General features: G+C 40.7%; 1 protein-coding gene across 2 annotated transcripts in view; it reads left to right on the plus strand.

Moving 5' to 3' along the window:
• The window catches only part of SLC24A2 (solute carrier family 24 member 2), a 113,620-nt gene extending 94,298 nt beyond the window's left edge, over positions 1–19,322 (plus strand). For both annotated transcript variants that reach the window (XM_086629017.1, XM_086629019.1), the window contains 4 exons: positions 9,515–9,643; positions 16,309–16,398; positions 16,839–17,005; positions 19,073–19,322. In XM_086629017.1, the coding sequence (XP_086485143.1) occupies positions 9,515–9,643; positions 16,309–16,398; positions 16,839–17,005; positions 19,073–19,322 (636 nt within the window). The remainder of the gene's footprint in view (positions 1–9,514; positions 9,644–16,308; positions 16,399–16,838; positions 17,006–19,072) is intronic.
• Positions 19,323–19,526: the final 204 nt, after the last annotated feature.

Below are 19,526 nucleotides of genomic sequence, written 5' to 3' on the forward strand. Positions count from 1 at the left end.
ATGTTTACATGCCAACCGTGTCAGAGATAACTTTTCCATGAAAATATAAGGCAACTTGAACATCGTAGGAAAATGCCACGAATGCTTTATTGCCTTCGCTGGATCTAATCCGCTTACTTGAGCAACAGTGCGATACGGCGTGTTTCGCCTTCCCCACCTAGGAGCAGCCGTACGGTGCGGTGCGTCTCCGGACAGAGCCCGTGGTCTCCCCTACCCTGGAGCTCCTTTGGCATCGAATTAGCACGATGTGAATCTGCATAGTGCTGCGTTCTCTGTCTTGGGCTATGATTTTGGGCTCTATTAAATCTCTCTCGTAGAGAGAGGGTAGAGGAGATTAAAGCAGCCTTTGTTGTAAGGCCAGGATATATTCCAGCATGCCTGGTATTTGTTTGATCGATCATTAGAAATATGTTTTCCAAAACTTAAACATTTTTTCAGTTGCCACACTCAGCCTAAAGTAAACACCTGCATCTTGTTTGCCAGTATAGCTCTTTGTAACTTAACGAGAACGGTGCTGCCATCAAGAGGGATTGATCTTTATTTTCACAAGGCTACTTAGTTGCTTATTCTGTATTTTTTTCTGCTGTATACCAGTTTGACTTACTTGAAAACTAGGACAGTGAAAAGTGGTGTGAAGACAAAGGCTTATTCTTCAGATGTACCTCCATCACACCATAGCTGGGCTGACTGCAGTTTTGGCTATTATGTTCTAAGTATTTCTTTTCAAATTGCCCAAAGAATACTGGCAGTAACATGGGCATAAAAAATGGCATATTAGCTCCAGGAGCTATGCTTTCAGGTATTTGTGCAAAAGCCCGAGAGGACACAAGCAGCAATAGCAGAATCTGGAGCAAATACCTAGCTGAGCCTTGCTCCTTCCCATAGACTCCACTCAAAAGGTAGCTCTTTTCAGTGAGTTCACAGTGCAGGGAGGATTAATACAAATTAGCTGCCCTAAGAAGAGTATCTATATATACAGAATGCGTTCTGAAAGCTCAGGGATTTAATATTACTTCCTGCTTGAATCTTCCTCAAGAATTCATGAGGAAAGACATTGCTTTCTGTCTTAGTTACCCCATAAAAGTTACATACTATTGTACTATCTTACTATCTCACCTTCTTTCACACATTTTTTTTTTTAAATGAGAAGTAAGAGAAGATAAATGAGTAAGTCAAGTTACAGACAAGAAACTCAAAGCAGAGAATTGAGGCTGTTCCAGAATTCACAGTAGGGCTCCAATTGCCTTTGTCCTCTGCCTTTCTAGCCAAATAAATTAATGTGAGATTTGCTATTCTAAAGAAAAAAAAAAATCAGTCTCAATTCTGAAAATCAGTACTCACCTCCGTAAGCGTTTTGAGACATCATAATTTTTTCTTGATTCATTCATTGTGAGAGGTTGGATTTTACAGAGTTCTTCACTTCCAAGGAAAAAGAAGCTCAACAGTCTTTTGCAGCACTATCAGGCAAAGAAAGAAATTGTCTTTTTACAGGCGGTACATAAGCAAATCGAACTGCAAATAGTTGCTGTCTGCAGTTTCCTTTCTTCTGGAGTCCTAATGCTAATTCTGTGTTGATTAATGATATCAGAAGTCAAAATGCACAAGAAATGTACAAGCATGATAATTTATAGCTCAGCTCTTCAGCTTAGTTGTGATAACAGAATAATCCTCAGAATATAGTATTTATAATTCATATGCTTTATTTGTTTTACTATACAGACTAGCTGGTTAAATAGCGGCAAATTCAGTATTTCAGGTAAATTTGAGGTGGTTCATTGTACTTGTTTTCTATTTTGTCCTACTGTCAGGAAAAAAGTATAAAAATACAGTTTGATGTTGTACCAGAAAATCAACTGTTTTTCCTAAGATAATATGAGCATAAGCATCCATGGAGACAATGATTTTCTGCTGTTTGCTAGAAGCAATGACTACATTGTGAATTTGGCAGATGGAGTGTGCTATAAGCTGTTGTTTATAAACAAAATAGTTATTGATGAAATGTCACCATATGTTTGTATTGTTTATATAATGTGAAACGCACCATCATTTCCTCTCTTTGGAAAAATTTTCTTGGGAGATTGGGAAAATTTGTCAGAGCAGTCCTGAGCAAACCAGTAAGAGATCTCTTCTGTGGGATTACAGGCAAGTATTAGATGTTCTTGGATTAAGAACTTGTGAAAGATAGAGTGTCCAGAGATTTGGTACCTTTTTCATTGTTTGTAATGACTTACGTAGGAAAAAAAAAAAAAAAAAGTAGCAAGAATAAGGTTATGAATATACATAGATTTGTTTAAAAGAAAAGAATATTTGTTACAGCTGTATAAAAGAGAACAAAGAGAAAAAAAAAACACGTCTAATTTCTTGAAAATAGGGAATCATAACTACACTTTTTGTATTTTAAAGATGTGCCTTATTAACCCTGGTAGAATATGCAAAGGGAGCATTTTCCTATTAAAGAATTAATTTGGTTATCGTTACTGATTAATATGCACTAGGGTACAACATCCATCCCATCTAGGCGTGAGTATACATATGATATTCAGCACTGTAAATGAGTATGTAACAAAAAGACAGTCCCAAGCACAAGCAAGAAAAAAATGAGGATATGATAAGAGTGGAAAGAATTGTGACAGCTAATGAGAGTTTCATAGAAACACACTAATGACTATTATATATGAAGATCTAATGCAGCTTATGTCTAAACCTTTGCTGACAGGTTAAGGGATCAGGAGCACAAGTAGTGTTGTCCTTTGTCCTTCCAATTGCAGAGTATGATGAGAGAAGAAACAGAAACACCCAACAGATCAATAACTGGCTCCGAGACTAGTGTCACCACCAGAATTTTGGGTTATTTGATCATAGGTTGGTCTACATGATACCAGACCTGCTGGCAACAGACACAGTACACCTGTCTCAGGGAGGGAAAAGGATCTTTGCACAGGAGTTAGCAGGGCTCATTGGAAGAGCTTTAAATTTAATTTGAAGGGGAAAAGGGATAAAACCATGCTTGCTAGAGATAAGCCTGGAGTGGCATACCAGTGTTTGAGGGATGGTGTGCTGGCAAAGTCCTTCAGTGTGCTCCATGATGTGCTGAGTACAGAAAGGCACATTTGAAATGTCCCTGTGCTAATGAACCCAACACCTTAGCCGTCTCAGTGGAGGCAGGGGATGGAAATCCACACAGCAGCAAAGACTTAAGGCTTGTTGATATGTTAGAAACCACGTAAGCACCTGAGAATAGTCACATGGGAATTAAGGCGTCTCCCCAGAAGAAGATGGAAGGACCAATAGCCCAACTGAAGTACATCTGTACCAATGCACACAGCATGGGCAACAAACAGGAGGAGCTGGAAGCCATTGTTCAGCTGGAAAACTATGATGTAATTGCAGTCACATAAACATGGTGGGATGACTCATACAACTAGAATCATAGAATGATTTGGCTTGGCACGGATCTTAAAGATCATCTAATTCCAATCCCCCTGCCATGGGCAGAGACACCTTGCACTAGATCACATTGCCCAAAGCCTCATCCAACTTGGCCTTGAACATCTCCGGGGATGGGGCATCCACAACTTCTCTGGGCAACCTGTTCCAGTGCCTCACCACCCTCATGGTAAAAAATTTCTTCCTCAGATCTAATCTAAATCTCCCCTCCTTCAGTTTAAAGCCATTGCCCCTTGTCCTGTCACTACATGCCCTTGCAAAAAGTCCCTCTCCAGCTTTCTTGTAGGCCCCCTTTAAGTACTGGAAGACTGCTATAAGGTGTCCCCAGAGCCTTCTCTTCTCCCAGCTGAACAACCCCAACTCTCTCAGCAGAGGTGTTCCAGCCCTCCAGTCATCTTGGTGGCCTTCTTCTGGACTTGCTCCAACAGTTCCATGTTCTTCTTATGTTGAGGGCCCCAAAGCTGAAAACAGTACTTCAGGTGGGGTCTCACAAGAGCAGAGTAGAAGGGCAGAATCACTTCCCTCAACCTGCTGCCCACGCTTCTTTTGATGCAGCCCAGGATATGGTTGGCTTTCTGGGCTGCATGTGCACGTGTTGAGCTTCTCATGAACCAGCACTTCTCCTCAGGGCTGCTTTTAGTCCATTCTTCACCCAGTGTGTACTTATAGTTGGAATTACCTTGACCCAGAGAGTTGTGAAGAATGGATTTAAATCCATTTGATGGCCAGTCACAAGTGGTGTACCCCAAGGCTCACTATTTGGGTCGGCTCTGTATAATGTCTTTATCAATGATCTGGATGAGGGTATCGAGTGCACCCTCAGGAAGTTTGTGGATGACACCAAGTTGGGCAGGAGTATTGATCTGCTGGAGAGCAGAAAGGCTCTACAGAAGGATCTGGATAGACTGGATTGATGGGCTGGGGCCAATTGTATGAGGTTCAACAAGGCCAAGTGCTGGGTCCTGCACTTGGGTCACCATAACCCCGTGCAGTGCTACAGCTTGGGGAAGAGTGGCTGGAAAGCTGCCTGGAAGAAAAGGACCTGAGGGTGTTGGTCCACGACTGGCTGAATGTGAGCCAGCAGCGTGCTGAGGTGGCCAAGAAGGCCAATAGCATCCTGGCTTGTATCAGAAATAGGGTGGCCAGCAGGACTAGGGAAGTGATCATACTCCTGTACTCAGCACTGGTGAGCCTGCACCTTAAATAATGTGTTCAGTTTTGAGCCCCTTACTACAAGAAAGACATTGAGGTGCTGGAGCGTGTCCAAAGAAGAGCAATGAAGCTGGTGAAGGATCTGGAGCACAAGTCTTACGAGGAGCAGCTGAGGGAACTGGGGTTGTTTAGCCTGGAGAGAGGGAAGCTGAGGGGAGACCGTATCGCTCTCTACGACTACATGAAAGGAGGCTGTAGCAAGGTGGGTATCGGTCTCTTCTCCCAAATAACAAGTGATACAACAAGAGGAAATGGCCTAAAATTGTGCCAGGAGAGGTTTAGATTGGATATTAGGGAAAATGTCTCCACTGAAAGGGTTGTCAAGCATTGGAACAGGCTGCCCAGGGAAGCGGATGAGTCACCATCCCTGGAAGTTTTTAAAAGACATGTAGATGTGGTGCTTAGGAACATGGTTTAGTGGTCTTGGCAGTGTTAGGTTTATGGTTGGACTTGATGATCTTAAAGGTCTTTTCCAGCCTAAATGATTCTATGATCCTGTGATTCTATGAATTTGTGGAAGATGAAAAAATATGCCACATTCCAATACTTCTTCCCTGAGTGCCCATGTGTGACCATTGCCAGAAGCAAGATACTGGTGTAAACGGGCCTTTGGTCTGACTTAATATGGCTGTTCCTATCTTCTTAGTTCAATCAATCTTACTGTATTATAAAAAACTGTAGAGATTTTACATTACTTTATCCTCTCCCACTTCCCCCAAATTGCTTATTACCTACCAGTCATCAACCTTTAAATGCAGCCTGGGAAAAGGTCTTCAGATGATGATGCTGGATAAGAGAAAGTGATACTGGTGCCAGTCATTTCTGCCAGGAATGATATTGATATGACTATCTAGAACACTTAGAACTAATGCTATTTGTATTAATATAAGTAAACTGTTCAGTTCTATGGTCAGTAGCATATTCTGGACAATCCTTTCAGACAAGTCACCAAAATGGACTTGGAAATGTAGGAGAACCGTGATTGTCTGTACAGCTTCAGGTTTTACTTGACTATAAAGTCAAAGACTATAAACCCAGGTTGGATGAGGCTTTGGGCAGCCTGGTGTGGTGGAGGATTTCCCTGCCCATGGCAGTGGGGTTGGAACTAGATGATCTTTGAGGTCCCTTCCAACCCTAACCATTCTATGATTCTATAATATGACCTGTGTTTTTGTGACAGCAGTTAAATTTAGGTTCACATGAAACTTTGTGTAGATATTGGATTATCATCAGAGTTTGTAATATCAACTAATGCAGCTTTTCCATATGTTCACTCCAGTATCTTTAAAGCTAATTAGCTACAGAGTCGTAGCAGGGAGTGAGTTTTGGGGTAGGGCTCATTTGTGTGTAGGTGGGTAGGTAGTACCACCTAAGCTGGCCTAGAGAAATGGAAATTTTTGCATAGTGGTGGCACGTATGCCGTAAAGAAGCAGAATATTCTCCGCTTCTGATGGAGCATGTGGAAGTCAAGTGAGATACCAGAAGGTATCTAAAATGGCACCACCATGTGTATTCAGGCATCTGAAATCCAGTGTTCATATCATGTTAATCATTATGTTTTTCTTCTTAACATTGCGGAAGAGAATCATACTGAACATTGCAAGTGCTGTCTTTACTTCATGCAGACTAAAATAAATCGAAACTATATCTCCTGTATTCATTTCTACGAACTGTGAGGATGCATATTGAGTATGTACTTTGCAGATAGGCTGGAGCCACAGACAGTGCACACAATCTCTGCCATAAATCTGTGCTGAGTCAATTTATATCACTGCTGCTTAGTCCAGACACTCACATTTGCATGGTTTTATAGCTGCCAAAATTATTTCCATTTCATGTCTTCAACCTCAGTGGATAGCTCAGCATTGCTTTAAAGTTCATGGAAGCTAGATTTATAAATATGTTGAACTTCCTTGCTTCCACTGGTTTTTGGAAGGTCAGCATTTGAAAATCAGATGCTGATTCTGATTTACGAAATAGGAAATGGAGATCCAGTTTATGGCATCTGTAATGGATCCTGGAGTTAAATTAGCATGGAAAAGAGTTTTGCCCTACTGCACTGTGAGCTCGAGTTTGGCCTTATATTTTGAGGATAATTGTCTTGGGGAGAGGGATGAGGCACTATAACCTGAAGGTGAAGATCTCAAAACAGGTGGAGCAAGGTTTCTCAAGAGACATTTGGCAATCTCCATGTGTGATTCCTTGTGATCCTTTGCTACAGCCGTTCATGTTGCCTGTGCTCGTGCTAGCCCAATGCTGTTTGACACAGACACAAGACCAGAGTGAGGCCCAGTGTTGAAGAACAGTGCGTACTGGTACAGTACTGCATGAACCAATGTAGGAATTCATTTCCATACATTTTGCAGACTCATGTGCAAACTCAGACTGATGTAAAGCTTTTGTTGTGATTAAATACAGTTGTTAATCATGACTAATCTCTAAAGATGGCAATTCAGGAAGTACTTTGTCACTCAGTGCTGTTTATGAAGCAGTCATTTATGGAGCTTTATTCCAGCTGAGTCCGCTGCTTGAATTATACACAGGCCACTCAGAAAGAGTTACCTAGGCAACCCTTCAATTGGTCCTTTCGTGCTCAAATTTAACCTCAGTCATCATATTTCAAAGCTGAGCGTCCATCTCAGATTGATTTTCTCACCTCAACAGCATCTGACAGAATGGGAAAAAATTGATTTGGTTTTTAGGAAGTAGCCCCACAAACTCCTGTACTGGCCCAAGTCCCCCAAAAGTCAGGCTTCAGCAGATTGCAGGAGTGAAGTACAGGTCATCTGCCCACTTTGGTAAAGGGCTGAAAGCTAAACGCAAAAGCTAGCCTCTTAAGTTGCTCAAGAACCTCTTAAGTACTGGGTGAAGTGTGACAAATTGTGCCTGGGTATGTTTTTAACATCTTGTAGTGATTATACCTGTTATGACCTGTTCAATTTACTACCGTCTTAACAATCATGCAAGTTGGGAGTTTCATAAAGTGAAGGAGTTAACAAAACACTGTCTTATCTTGATGTCAACACATAAATGTCAAAGTAGCTGCAGCCTGTCAGTGTGTCAAGAGGTAAACAGAGATTTGCTTCCAGTCCATTGGTGTCAGATGATACAGCCATGATGGAAGAGCCTGAGCTAAGAGTTAAGCTTGCTTCTGTAGGTACTGATCAGTTCACTAGCTGAGCAGTTGAACAATTCAGGAGTTCATAATAGAGGAATAATTAAGACCACTTCTTCAATCAAAATTAGCAGTAAACAGAAAATGTTATGAACAATACTAACATATGGTGACATTTCATCAATAACTCATTTGCTTAGAAAAAAATAACTGGTGTGATCATTCAAATGACTGCTTCTCATATCATTGTCTTAAGGTTTACGTAAGCAATCTTAAGAGAGGGCAGTGACTGGCAGGAAACATGCACTATAGATCCGTGAGAAGAGTAGCTTGCACGGTGCAGAGAAGACTGAATTCGCAGCAGTTATCTTTTTGCAAAAGAAGAAAACAAGAACACTACGTGAAGAAGTAGTTGTATACCTCTCATGCTCTCAAACAGTTTTCACTGGGTAATCTTTTTTGGACTTCTTTAGCTTTCACTGAGCTCTCTAGGACTCTTTCCACAGGCTTAACAGTGTTTGCATTACACACATCTATGTGAAAGAACTGTTTAGGCCATTTATTCTGTTGCTTCATTCTGTGGCATAAGTTAGATGCACTTGCAATTTTGGAGACATTACCCACTTGTTTTAAAAGTTAAAAAGTTATTTTAATACATACACTCAAAAGGCTGAATCATGCTCACTCTGCTTTCTTTCTGTGGCAGTCTGAGAGGGCTCCATTTTGTTAGCAGGAGCAGCCTAAGGAAGGAGAAGTGTGTGGCAGCCAAAAGGGTTTCTGTTGTGGGAGAAGGTCCCTATATGCCTGCTCTGTAATAGAGGTGACAGGTGAAGAGCATACACATAAAAGGAGATTAGGGATTGATGAGAAAATCAGCTACACCAATAGGAGAGGCATGTCTCTCCTTTAGTTCTAGCACCCAGTTGTTAAGAGGACAGCCGTGTGTGGCTGGTCTAAACACAAGAGGATCAGGCTGGAGATAAGGAGAAGCCTTATCCCCATGAGGACAGCCCAGAGGTGGAGCCGGGGCCCGGGGAGGTTGGACCATCTCCATCCTTGATGGTTTCACAGCTTGACTGGACAAAGCCCTGAGCAGCCTGGTCTGACTGCCCAGGCTGAGCAGTGGAGCTCCCCAGGTCCCTGACACCCTGAATTACCCTATGGTCCTATATATATATGTCTTAAATAGTAACATTTTAAGTTACTCACAGGAGCTTAAAAAGTTAGATATATGTATACATGTATATATGCACATGTATGTATTTCTATTTATATGCATATATATGTTTGTCCATGTGTACACACACACACACACATCTCTCTGTCCCTATCCCTGTCCCTATCCCTATGCCTGTCTCTATGTGGCCAGCCTTGATGCAGTCCAGACCAGTTTTGATCCTTGACTAGACTAGCCCACATTCCAAGGGAGGGCCTGTGGGAAGACATATCAGAGGCACAAGATTCCTCTCCAGTGCATCCCAAGGGACCAGCATCGCTGTCGGCACAGCTGGAAATGGATGTCCTCAGGCAGCCTGTGCTGCAGGGATACCTCAGAGTCTGCCCAAAATCTCTTTAATGTGTCCTAGCTAATGTTGTTACGTAGGTGTGGTGTTAATGAAATGTTTTCAGACCTCCTGGATTCTCACCGAAACACAGCACCATCCCCAAGACTCCTCTTTGAAGACTCCCTAACCTCATTCATCCACTTCAATATTCTGCTCACTGCGGCTTTTCTTACAGAATGAAGAGGATGAGGACCAGCCCCTCAGCCTAGCCTGGCCTGACACCCCACGCAAGCAGCTCACCTACCTTCTTGTATTGCCCATTGTTTTCCCTCTGTGGGCTTCCCTCCCAGATGTCAGGAAACCTGTAAGTAACTGTTGCTGTACGTCTGTGTGTTCCAGACAACAGAGTGGCTCTCTAGCTAAACGCCAACAACAGACTGTAGTGACTTTATGTAAAAATAGAGGTAATGATTTTTTTTTATAGTTTCTTCTTTGAAGAAGAGGCCACAACATCAGTCTTTGAATTTTCAAATGGGTGCTTATGGGCAGCTGGTTGGTAATAGCTCTATGAAGATTGCCATTCATATTCACTCATACTTTATGGCACAAAGTGAAAGCTCTTGAAACTTCTTTGGAGCCTTCACATCTGTATTTCTAGATCTCTGCTGAATATCACGTGAGTGCTGAGGAAGTCTGTCCATCTGCAGCACCCTAATGGATACAACTGGAAAGATTTTAGACTGTCTAAATTTTCTGTGTGGTTCAAAAATAGTGATACGCGTTTCTCTTAAATGTGCGTTCTACTAGACCATTGTCTTCTAATTGTCATCTTTTAATTTGCATACTAGAACAAGATCCGTAAGTCCTTCTATGTGTAAAATACTTATTAGTTTTGTCCCAAACACAGCTTGAAGTAATGTAAGACCGACTATTAGTACAAATGACGTATTGTGACAAGTTGTCAAGTCTTAACGCTTTTGTATTCACATATACAAATAGACCTGACTGGGGAGACTCATGGAAAATGAAAGAAAAAAGGTCAAAAGCTGAAAAAATCCTTTCGTAGTGTTTTAATCTCTTTTCTTTTCTGGATCAGAAATACATTTAAAACTGCTGCAAGAGAGGGATGCACAGCTTATAAGGTTATAAATCAACACCGTGAATTCTTTTTTCCTCCTCACACATGCTGAAAAACATTCCCATCCCACACACTGAAAAACTGCAATTCAGTGCAAGAAACAAGCTAAAAATAAGACCTCTGATTTGTTTTTAGATAAAGGTTTCTCAAAGGATGTAAACTGACATTTTCCTTTGCAATCTTTAAGATTTATTTTCTTGAAGTTTTCAAACAACTCTGGTAAACACTTTTGTTTGATAACACAGAGATCATACTACATAAATTTCAGCATTGTTTATTTCTGTATTTATACCCTCCTTTTATAATTGAAAACTATCCCTGTATTTTTCTTCCATAATTCGACTCAAAATGAGTAAGTACTTCCACGAAGTAGGTAATGTGCATTATTTTGAATTTTGAAAATCTGAAGCTAACGTCAATCCAATATTCTGTACTGTGCAAATGAGAACAGTTGTTAAGATAATGGTTTTGGAAAGCAAATATCTCAGGAAGTTGCGTGCAATTGTGTCATGCGTGTGATTATTAGCACTAGTGTTGCTCACGGAAGAACTGGCATGCTGACATCCTACAGCTAAAATACCCTGCCATAACACAAAAGATAAACACAGCTGTGTATGTCAGATACACCAATGGGCAACAGAGTTTTAAAATTTCATTCACTGAAAGGAGTAGCTTTTTATACAGAAGTAAAAGAAATGTAATTTTTAATTGCATGTAGTAATAACAGAAGAGGTTAACAGACTGTATCAGTATGACAAGCTGCTTACTTTGAACATTGCTGTCAAAGAAGTAATGAGATGGCGGCATAAACTAACTTTTCAAGGGCACTTCATTAGGGCGTTTGTCCCTAAAATATTCTCACTTACGCCTGTGTGCCATCCCTGCCATTCCCTTCCTAACAAACCCAAAACACAATATCACAGCTCTGCATGTGCATCAGAAAATAACTTTCCATGAAATCTGTGAGGTGAAAGTTAAAACAAACCTAAAATAATGCTTAAATAGATTTTGTAGGTAGACCTACCATCAGGGGCTTGATTTGCAAGTGTGGTAATTTTAGTCAGAAACCCAAATTCTGCATCAGGATGCTGAGATTAGCATGTGTATATGTAAAATGAACACTTGTGTGCTATATACTGATTTGAGACCATATGGAGCCTTTGACATCCTCTGTGGGATCCACTCTTCAGAAATTAGTTCTCCTTTCCTCCTAGAGTCTCTTTTCAAGTATAATTTATTTCCACATAATGGAGATAGTTTGACTGCGTTTACTTATATCAAGCTGTACATAGCTCCATGGGACCCAGAAACTCTGGACAAGTTATTTCACATACAAGGTCTCTGTTTATGAAGTTAGCAAAATCCTTGCTGCCTTATTACACTCTGGTGTACCCATATGCAGATTTGTATAGACTTAGAGTAGGTTATGCGTTAGTTCAATGAATTCTCAGCTGATTCAATAGCTGACATGTTTTAATTTAAGTGTGTGTAGTGCCTTAATGATACCGGCTCACATTAAGCCAGTATATATTAAAATCCTTACTATAACACCAATAATGTTGCTGACAGTACACCAGAGGTAAGTGTGCCCTTGGGGAATTTTGTACCTGACCTTTTGTTCAGGTGTTTTGAACAAGAACGGATGTTTTTCCTGTACTAATAGCTTATTGCCCCCGTGGCTCTGTAAAGGCCACAAACATTAACTGTCCACCACCTGCAGTAAGGGATATTGAAAGATTGAAATGAAAATGACATGACCAAGGTGGCCCAGTGGTTCACTGGCAGAATTGACACCATCTCTTGTTGTAGTCACACTGCACTGTCCATCTGCACAGGCCAGAAAAATGGGGATTGGGGCTTCAGTCCTGCTGTCACTGGACCCATATGGGGCGGTTCACTGTATCTCTACAATTCCCATTACCAGTGAAGAAGTGCAAGTTACTTGAACTCTTGTTGCCATACAGAGATGTACTGTTACCAAGGGGACAAGGACAAGATGTTCCTGCACAGATCCAGTTACAGGAGCAGGTTCTGAGTAATCAGATTTAAGCACTGTCAAGTACGAAAGGAAAATCAAAGCTTGCAATGCGGATAAATTTATGTACGAGACAAACATATGATTCATTCAGGTTAAAGGTAAAGTAAAGATGTTGGTAACAATACTGGCTAAAATTAAGACAGTTACTTTGCAATTTATTAAGCACTATCTTTCAGGATCAGGCTCTTAGAAGAAAAAACCTTCATACTTGCATCATTCTTGCTACTTAAAGTCATGTTTTTCAGACACTGGCATGAAATCAACACAGAAATGTATCAAGAAATATGTCATTAATATTGCTGATAGACGTGAACACTACCAGTCCAACCAATCTACACTGAAACTACAAAATTATTTGTCTTTTGTTAAAAGAATATAGCATATGAACTGAGTGAGCCATGGCTTTTCTCATTTGTCTGTTACCATGACCACAACAGAACCAATTGGTAATAAACTGGGCTCTCTGTCTTTGCAAGGCAACCATCACAACAGCTACCAGAAAAGGTGGAGAGAAGTATTGCTGTCAGCTGTCTCTGACTAATTCTTCTAGGAAAATGCTTAGAATTGGCAGCTCTCTGTATTTCCAAGAGCTAGGGAGTTGCAATGAGATGAATCTCAAAAGAATGTTGTCGTTAGTTACAAAATAAGCATGATGATTATTATACTCTGGAAATAAAATCCAGCATCTGAAAAAGAATCAGCACTCTCATTACTACTTTTTAAAAATTTCATCTGTATGCAAATTATATAGCAGAATCTATGGAGTCCAGTCTTGATTTCATCACCTGTAATATGTACAAGCGTAAGATTTTGCCCTTTTGAGTTTAAATGTTCCCTCTTTTAAAATAGGTAATTAAACTGTTAAGCCTATTAAAGTACTCTTAATCTTGAACTGCTGCTTATCAGTTAATTTTACTGGGAGAGAATTGCCTAAGACAGGCTAGGAATACACACGCTGCAGAGTTCCTGACTCGTAATTCTTAGCCATCCGAGTTCTGTGGATCCCCAACTCAGATAGGCAATGTCTCGTCGTTTTACAAGAACCATTTGGTATGTGCAGTCACATTGGCAGAGAGCTGTTACTGCCCAGTACAGCTCTTGTTGTATCAGATTTCCATAAGTCAATGTATGCCTACATCTTGAGTGTTGTGTAGTGATAATTCAAATTGCACTGCTATGAGGTGCTCTGTGGAGATTTTGTGACCAGCTGCAACAAGCTTGTCACTTCGTCATCTCATTCACTGTACAGGTTGCCAGAAAATCCCAGTTTTTACAAGGAAGGCAAAAAATCTTGTTGAAAGAGTGGGCTACTGAGAATGGTGAAAGAGAAGTGCTGGCTGTTTCGTTTAAAAAAAAAAAAAAAAGGGGGGGAGGGGGTAAATTGCTGTTTAGATTCATTTATCCCTTCCGGACTCAGTTCCACTCTCACTGGTGTCTGATCGCTATTTTAACAGCCATCTTTGTGTTCCTTTCAAACTGTGTTCCTTTTCAGATAAACTCTTCTATCCTCCAACGCGTGTAAAGTTTTTATTTTAAAATTTAAAGTCCACCTGAGTACGTTTAAACATCAGAAGCTCATTATCACATTTTCTGGTTTGATAAAAATTTAGAACTGTGTTTTGAAAAAGTAACTCTTTTTGCTCTGTAAAGAGTTAAGAAGCAGTTAAGAAGCAGATCAACCAAAGTACCCTGGGCAGCTCTAGAAACAGAGCTTGTGATGGTAATGGAATTTTATGAAAAGGATGTTTCCAGGTGCCATTGTGGCTATTTATGCCTATATTTAAAGAGAATGCTTTTAAAACACCTGCTGGAATGATTTTCTTGCTCCAAGAGAAGCTCAGTTATTTATTTATATATGAAGGAGTTTGGGACCGTTCTTAAATGTGTACCATCTCTGTTGTGTGTTCCTATGTATATTCGGTTGTGGAGTGGTATAGGTCGTGTTAGTCAATGTTTACAAGCTCAGTTTTCAGGAGGTCATTTAGCATTATGCCGAGTGCCCACAGGGAGTGAGTAAGTGTTCTCTAGCACAGGCTGCAGCTGCACCCGATGCTAGAGGAGATAACGGACTTTTTAATTGTCCAGTCCTGTAGATGAGTGTGCACAATTGCCAGTGCTGACTTTAACTTTTTCCTGTCAGTAATGACCTGATCTCATTCCATCTACATCAGCAGAAAGAGTCTACACAATTTCAATGAGCTGCAGACCAGCCTCGCTCTTTTCTGGCTCAGCTGACAAAGACACTGTCGTTCCCGCGTGACTAGGTTTAATGGCCAGCCCCATTCACTGGGCACCTCTCACTCCGCAGCCATCCATGCTGAATCAGTTCCCAAACATGAGACTGTCCCATAAAAACGCCTCTTGTGTGTTAAACAGGAAAGGCTGGCTGTGCAGCTCTGTAAACTCCCTAAAAAAGAGGGCTTTATCATGGCTTGAGCAAGCTGAATTGGCAAAATCCAAATGGTGTTTTCTCTCCAGAAGTCATGTTCAGGGAAAGCCCCGAAGTCCTGTTTGCTCGCACAACACCTAGGAATGGCTCACAGGCTAGCGAGTCTCCTGGTGCAGCATGGGCACATCCTGCAGAGGAGCCAGGTACAGGCAAGGTGTGCTGCCCAAAAATTCTGGAGTCCCCTGCAGAGCGAAAAGTGGAAGTGTATTTAGCACGGAGTTAGCAGGAAAAAGTAGTGCGAGATCGAGCAGCAGCTGGAATAGGTATTCAAAGAGGTATAACTTACTTCCACAAGCAGTCCTACTGCTTATTCATGGAAATTTGTAGGACTCTGATAGTGGCACGTCAGAATTCATCTGGAGTGAGGATCTGTGTTCAGAAGGTCCATGCCCATGAAGATTGTGATTTCATTCAAGACTGGCAGCATTTGTTCACAGTACAAACTTCATTTTAAACAGCAATTTGAATTAGACAATGATTGCCTGGTACAGTACTGCAGTCATGTTTCCTTCCTTTAGGAGTTAACTTGATCTCTTCTTGTTATATAGATCTACCTAGCCAATAGGAAATATGGATGATGCAAAAGACTGCAAAGAAGAGAAACCAAAATGAATCATTAATCTGACTATAACCCATTCATTGGCTGCAAGAACGCGATCTAGTCGAAGTTTGACATTAGTAAGGGAGACACTGAAAATGAAAATGAAGTTACTTTGGTGTCACACAGATTTTTTAATTCACTGAAGGGCCTCGGAGTGTGTTTTACATGTTTTTGTAGCAAACTTCTCTACAAAACAAAACATGGCAAATATGTGCTTCATGTATCTTTTGTTCAAATTGAAAAAGTGAGTTGTTTTCCCAAGAAATGTAAATGCTCTAATAAATTTTAGATGTGTGTTCTTTTTATCTCTGTCATATGGCAGCCTTTGTTATACTGACTGTGAAAGGTGTTGTTGCACTGTGAAAAGTGTTGTTACTGAGGTATGAATGAAAGGCATGGATACCTGTTTTAGCAATTTGAGAACATTCCTTCTGAATAAGCATGAAGTTACAAATAAATTTAGAAGTCAAACCACCATTCAATAAACACATATGCAAACTGTGGCATAACAATATGATACAAATGACAACCCAAAAGTTGTCATTCATCATTCAAGTTGTTACGAGGTGTTATTTTACAAGCGGTTGGAAGAGTGAGGCATAGGTAAGTATACACCAGTGCAGGGAGTCAGTTTCATATCATTCTTGGCATTTATTTTGATCATCTGATGATGATCAGAACAGTTGGTCAGAACAGATGATCAGAAGAAATGATAGGCCACTAGCATTTTGAAAAGCAAATAAGAGTACAGCACGTCTGCCTTCAACATAGGTCTTCACTGTTTCTTTTTGTTTCTGTTTCAGACATCAAGAAAATTTTTTCCTATCACATTTTTTGGCTCTATCAGCTGGATTGCATTTTTTTCTTACTTAATGGTCTGGTGGGCACATCAGGTAAGCAGGTGATACTGGTACAAAATACAAGCCCTACGTTGTGTTTTGCGCTGTGAGAGATGGTTTAGAATCAGAGTCCGTCGTCTGCCTCATGCTGAGTAGTGCTTTATTTTAGGAGCTGCAACCATGGATGAAGTAAATCACTACTCAGTAAATGGAAAGTAGTTCAGAGAGCTGTGGTTGTCCTGACCACAGGAGGACTTGATCATTCTGGTAACGTCAGAGCTATCAGCAGCCGCTTGTCAATACCTACTGGTTCTATTTGACAATCTTATCTTTCTCCTGAAGCCTGTGGAAATCTGTGAAAATGAGTAATTCTCAAATTTTGCCTGTATTCTCCAAGCTAGTCGGCAAGCTCCAGGACAGTATTCAGGTTTACAGCAGAAAGCATTGCTTCGCTGCAGGACTTTTTTTTTCTGTTTTTGCTTAAACCCTTTTAGGTTGGAGAGACCATTGGTATTAGTGAAGAAATCATGGGATTGACTATTCTAGCTGCTGGCACATCCATTCCTGACCTTATTACCAGTGTCATTGTAGCACGCAAAGGTCTGGGGGACATGGCTGTATCCAGTTCTGTGGGAAGCAACATATTTGACATCACAGTGGGGTAAGTACTACAGCAAGAGAATTGTGTGTATTTTAACAAGTCTTTTGCTCTTAGCACGTTGCCGTGGTTGTGCCAAGGTGTTGTCTACAACAATTTTCTGCCAGTGATGCTCAAAAAGGAGAGTGATGCAAATATGCAACGGATGTTACTATTTCAAGCGCTCAGAAGTTTATAGATATTTGCATGAAGGAATCATTACAAATTTGTTGCCTGATTCTCTCTTTGATACATTGCAGAGCTGCCTAGCCAAGTGAATTGCACTTTAAAAAGTAGGCAAGAGCATTGTTCCAAGAAGGAATTTCTGAAGCTTGTTATGATTTTGTCAGGTTGCTGTTGTTTGCCTATGTTGCCACTCATTGTGCTTTTACTAGAGCTTTGTTTATAAATGATGATTGGGAACAATTGACTGCCTCTGAAGTGTTCAACGTTTGCTGTAATGAAAACAGAATGTCATTGTCTTGTGTAGCTTGTTTAGGCTGTTGTTGACGTGATTTTTTTATATACCTGGCAAGTACAAATTACAAACCACTTCTCCATTAACACAAAGGACCCTTTGTATAGCTCTGACAATGTGAAGCAACATAAGATTGTGCAGAAATGTGCTATTTACTGCTTCACAGCAGCTCTAGGATAATGATGTGTGACATCGGGTTGGAATTGAAATTCCTTTTTGACCTTTTGAGGCCAAGCTAGATCAGGTCCTAGAAATGTTTTCATCTATGCCTCAGTGTTTCAAAAACGTGCAGGAAATATACAGGCAAGCTCTGTCTTTATTCCCATGTTCCCATCTTCAACACAGGATACAGGCACTGAGAATCATGCCCATGTTCTCAGTTTCTCCATCTTTGGTCATCTCTTGCCATCACAAATGCAGAAGAACAAATGTGGTCACGGTTGTGGTCCTGAACAGCATAGTCGTAGAACAGGTCATGGTTTTCACTGCTGATAATATACCAGCAACTGCACAGGTACAAAAAGGGATCCTAGTAAGTGCCTTTTTTATTCCATCTGTCAGCTGAGGGCAGTACCTTTGGACAGCAGAAAAACTGGGCCACTTTTTTTCTGATAATCCAGAAGCATGAAATGTTTGAAATAACATCTATAAGCAGCAGATCTGCAAAATATATGAATACGTTATTTGTTACTATGTTCCTCAACTTAGCGCACGTAGAGTGCATTACAAAACTTTTCTCTTTTGCAATACTTTCTCACTTTTCTTAAAACTTTTAGTCTTCCTGCCAATGGAAATGTTGTTGTGCTGTGCCAGTCTGAGAGACCTGGTATATTTACAACAGAAATAGTGCAGTTGAGCTAGAGGTTGGTGTAGTTAGCACTAAGGCTGTAATAAGTTATTCTCTCTTGAGCTGCTTGTTCAAAGTTTGAATGTTGTGAGCTTCTGACAGCTCTTTTCATGCTTTCTAAGCCTGCTAAGCTCTGATCAGTGGCTTAAATATTTATTTCATCTTGACATCTTCCAGAGAGTTGTTGCTTCGTTCTGTGGCATCAGAGATGAGAAATGAGATGACAGCAAATATAGAAATAGAAATTAAGCTGGAGTTCAGTTGAAGTTCACATTCTAACACAGGTTTATACAGTAAATGTGGATCAAGTCTTTTGAGGGCCAAATTTTGGAGGGCAATGCCTTGCAGAGTGCTGGTTCTTCAAGTCAAGAGCGTGTCTTTAGGCGACCCACCCTCCTGTCCTGCAGGATCCTGGAAACAGAGTAGAAGTAGATTCCTCCACAGATGGTCCGAAATCCAGAAACAGATGAAAGGGGTCTTCCTGCTCACAGACAGAATGCCAGGTGGTTTGTCAGCCAAGGGAAATACAACTCACCAACATAACTGGTGGAAAGAGTGGGGAGTCTAAATCCCATGTATTCTCCCAAAGAACCACGAGTAAGCTGACAAATTAGATTTATGTACTTACTAGCAGAGTTGAAACTTTTCCTGCCTCACTTTATGCTGGAAACTTCTGGCTGTATTTTGAAGTGCCTCCAGAAACATTCTAGTGCCTCTTTCTACACCTCTGCAATATTTCAAATTTATTTTTTCTGTTTCTTAACAGCCTTCCTCTTCCGTGGCTCCTGTATGCTGTGATTAACAGCTTTGCCCCAGTGGCAGTGAGCAGCAATGGTCTGTTCTGTGCGATCGTCCTCCTCTTCATCATGCTGCTCTTTGTCATCCTCTCCATCGCTTCCTGCAAGTGGAGGATGAATAAAATCCTGGGCTTTCTCATGTTTGGGCTTTATTTTGTGTTCCTGATTGTCAGTGTCCTGCTGGAGGACAAAGTGATCCAGTGCCCTGTCTCCATCTAGTGGAAAGTTCTGTGTCTTGAGAAAAAAACCCAAAACACAACATATATAATTATTAAAAAAAAAAATATGTATCAAAATGAAACAGCAAAAAACTACAATGGAAAAGCTTCTTTGAGAATAACCTATGGATCTGTAAATTTCTTCTCCTTCAATTTTAAGAGAGACAAAGAAAAGGTTACAAAGGGTGGATCTCGGAGCTGAAGA

This window comes from Tauraco erythrolophus, chromosome Z, assembly GCF_009769465.1.
Source record: "Tauraco erythrolophus isolate bTauEry1 chromosome Z, bTauEry1.pri, whole genome shotgun sequence".
NCBI lineage: Eukaryota > Metazoa > Chordata > Aves > Musophagiformes > Musophagidae > Tauraco > Tauraco erythrolophus.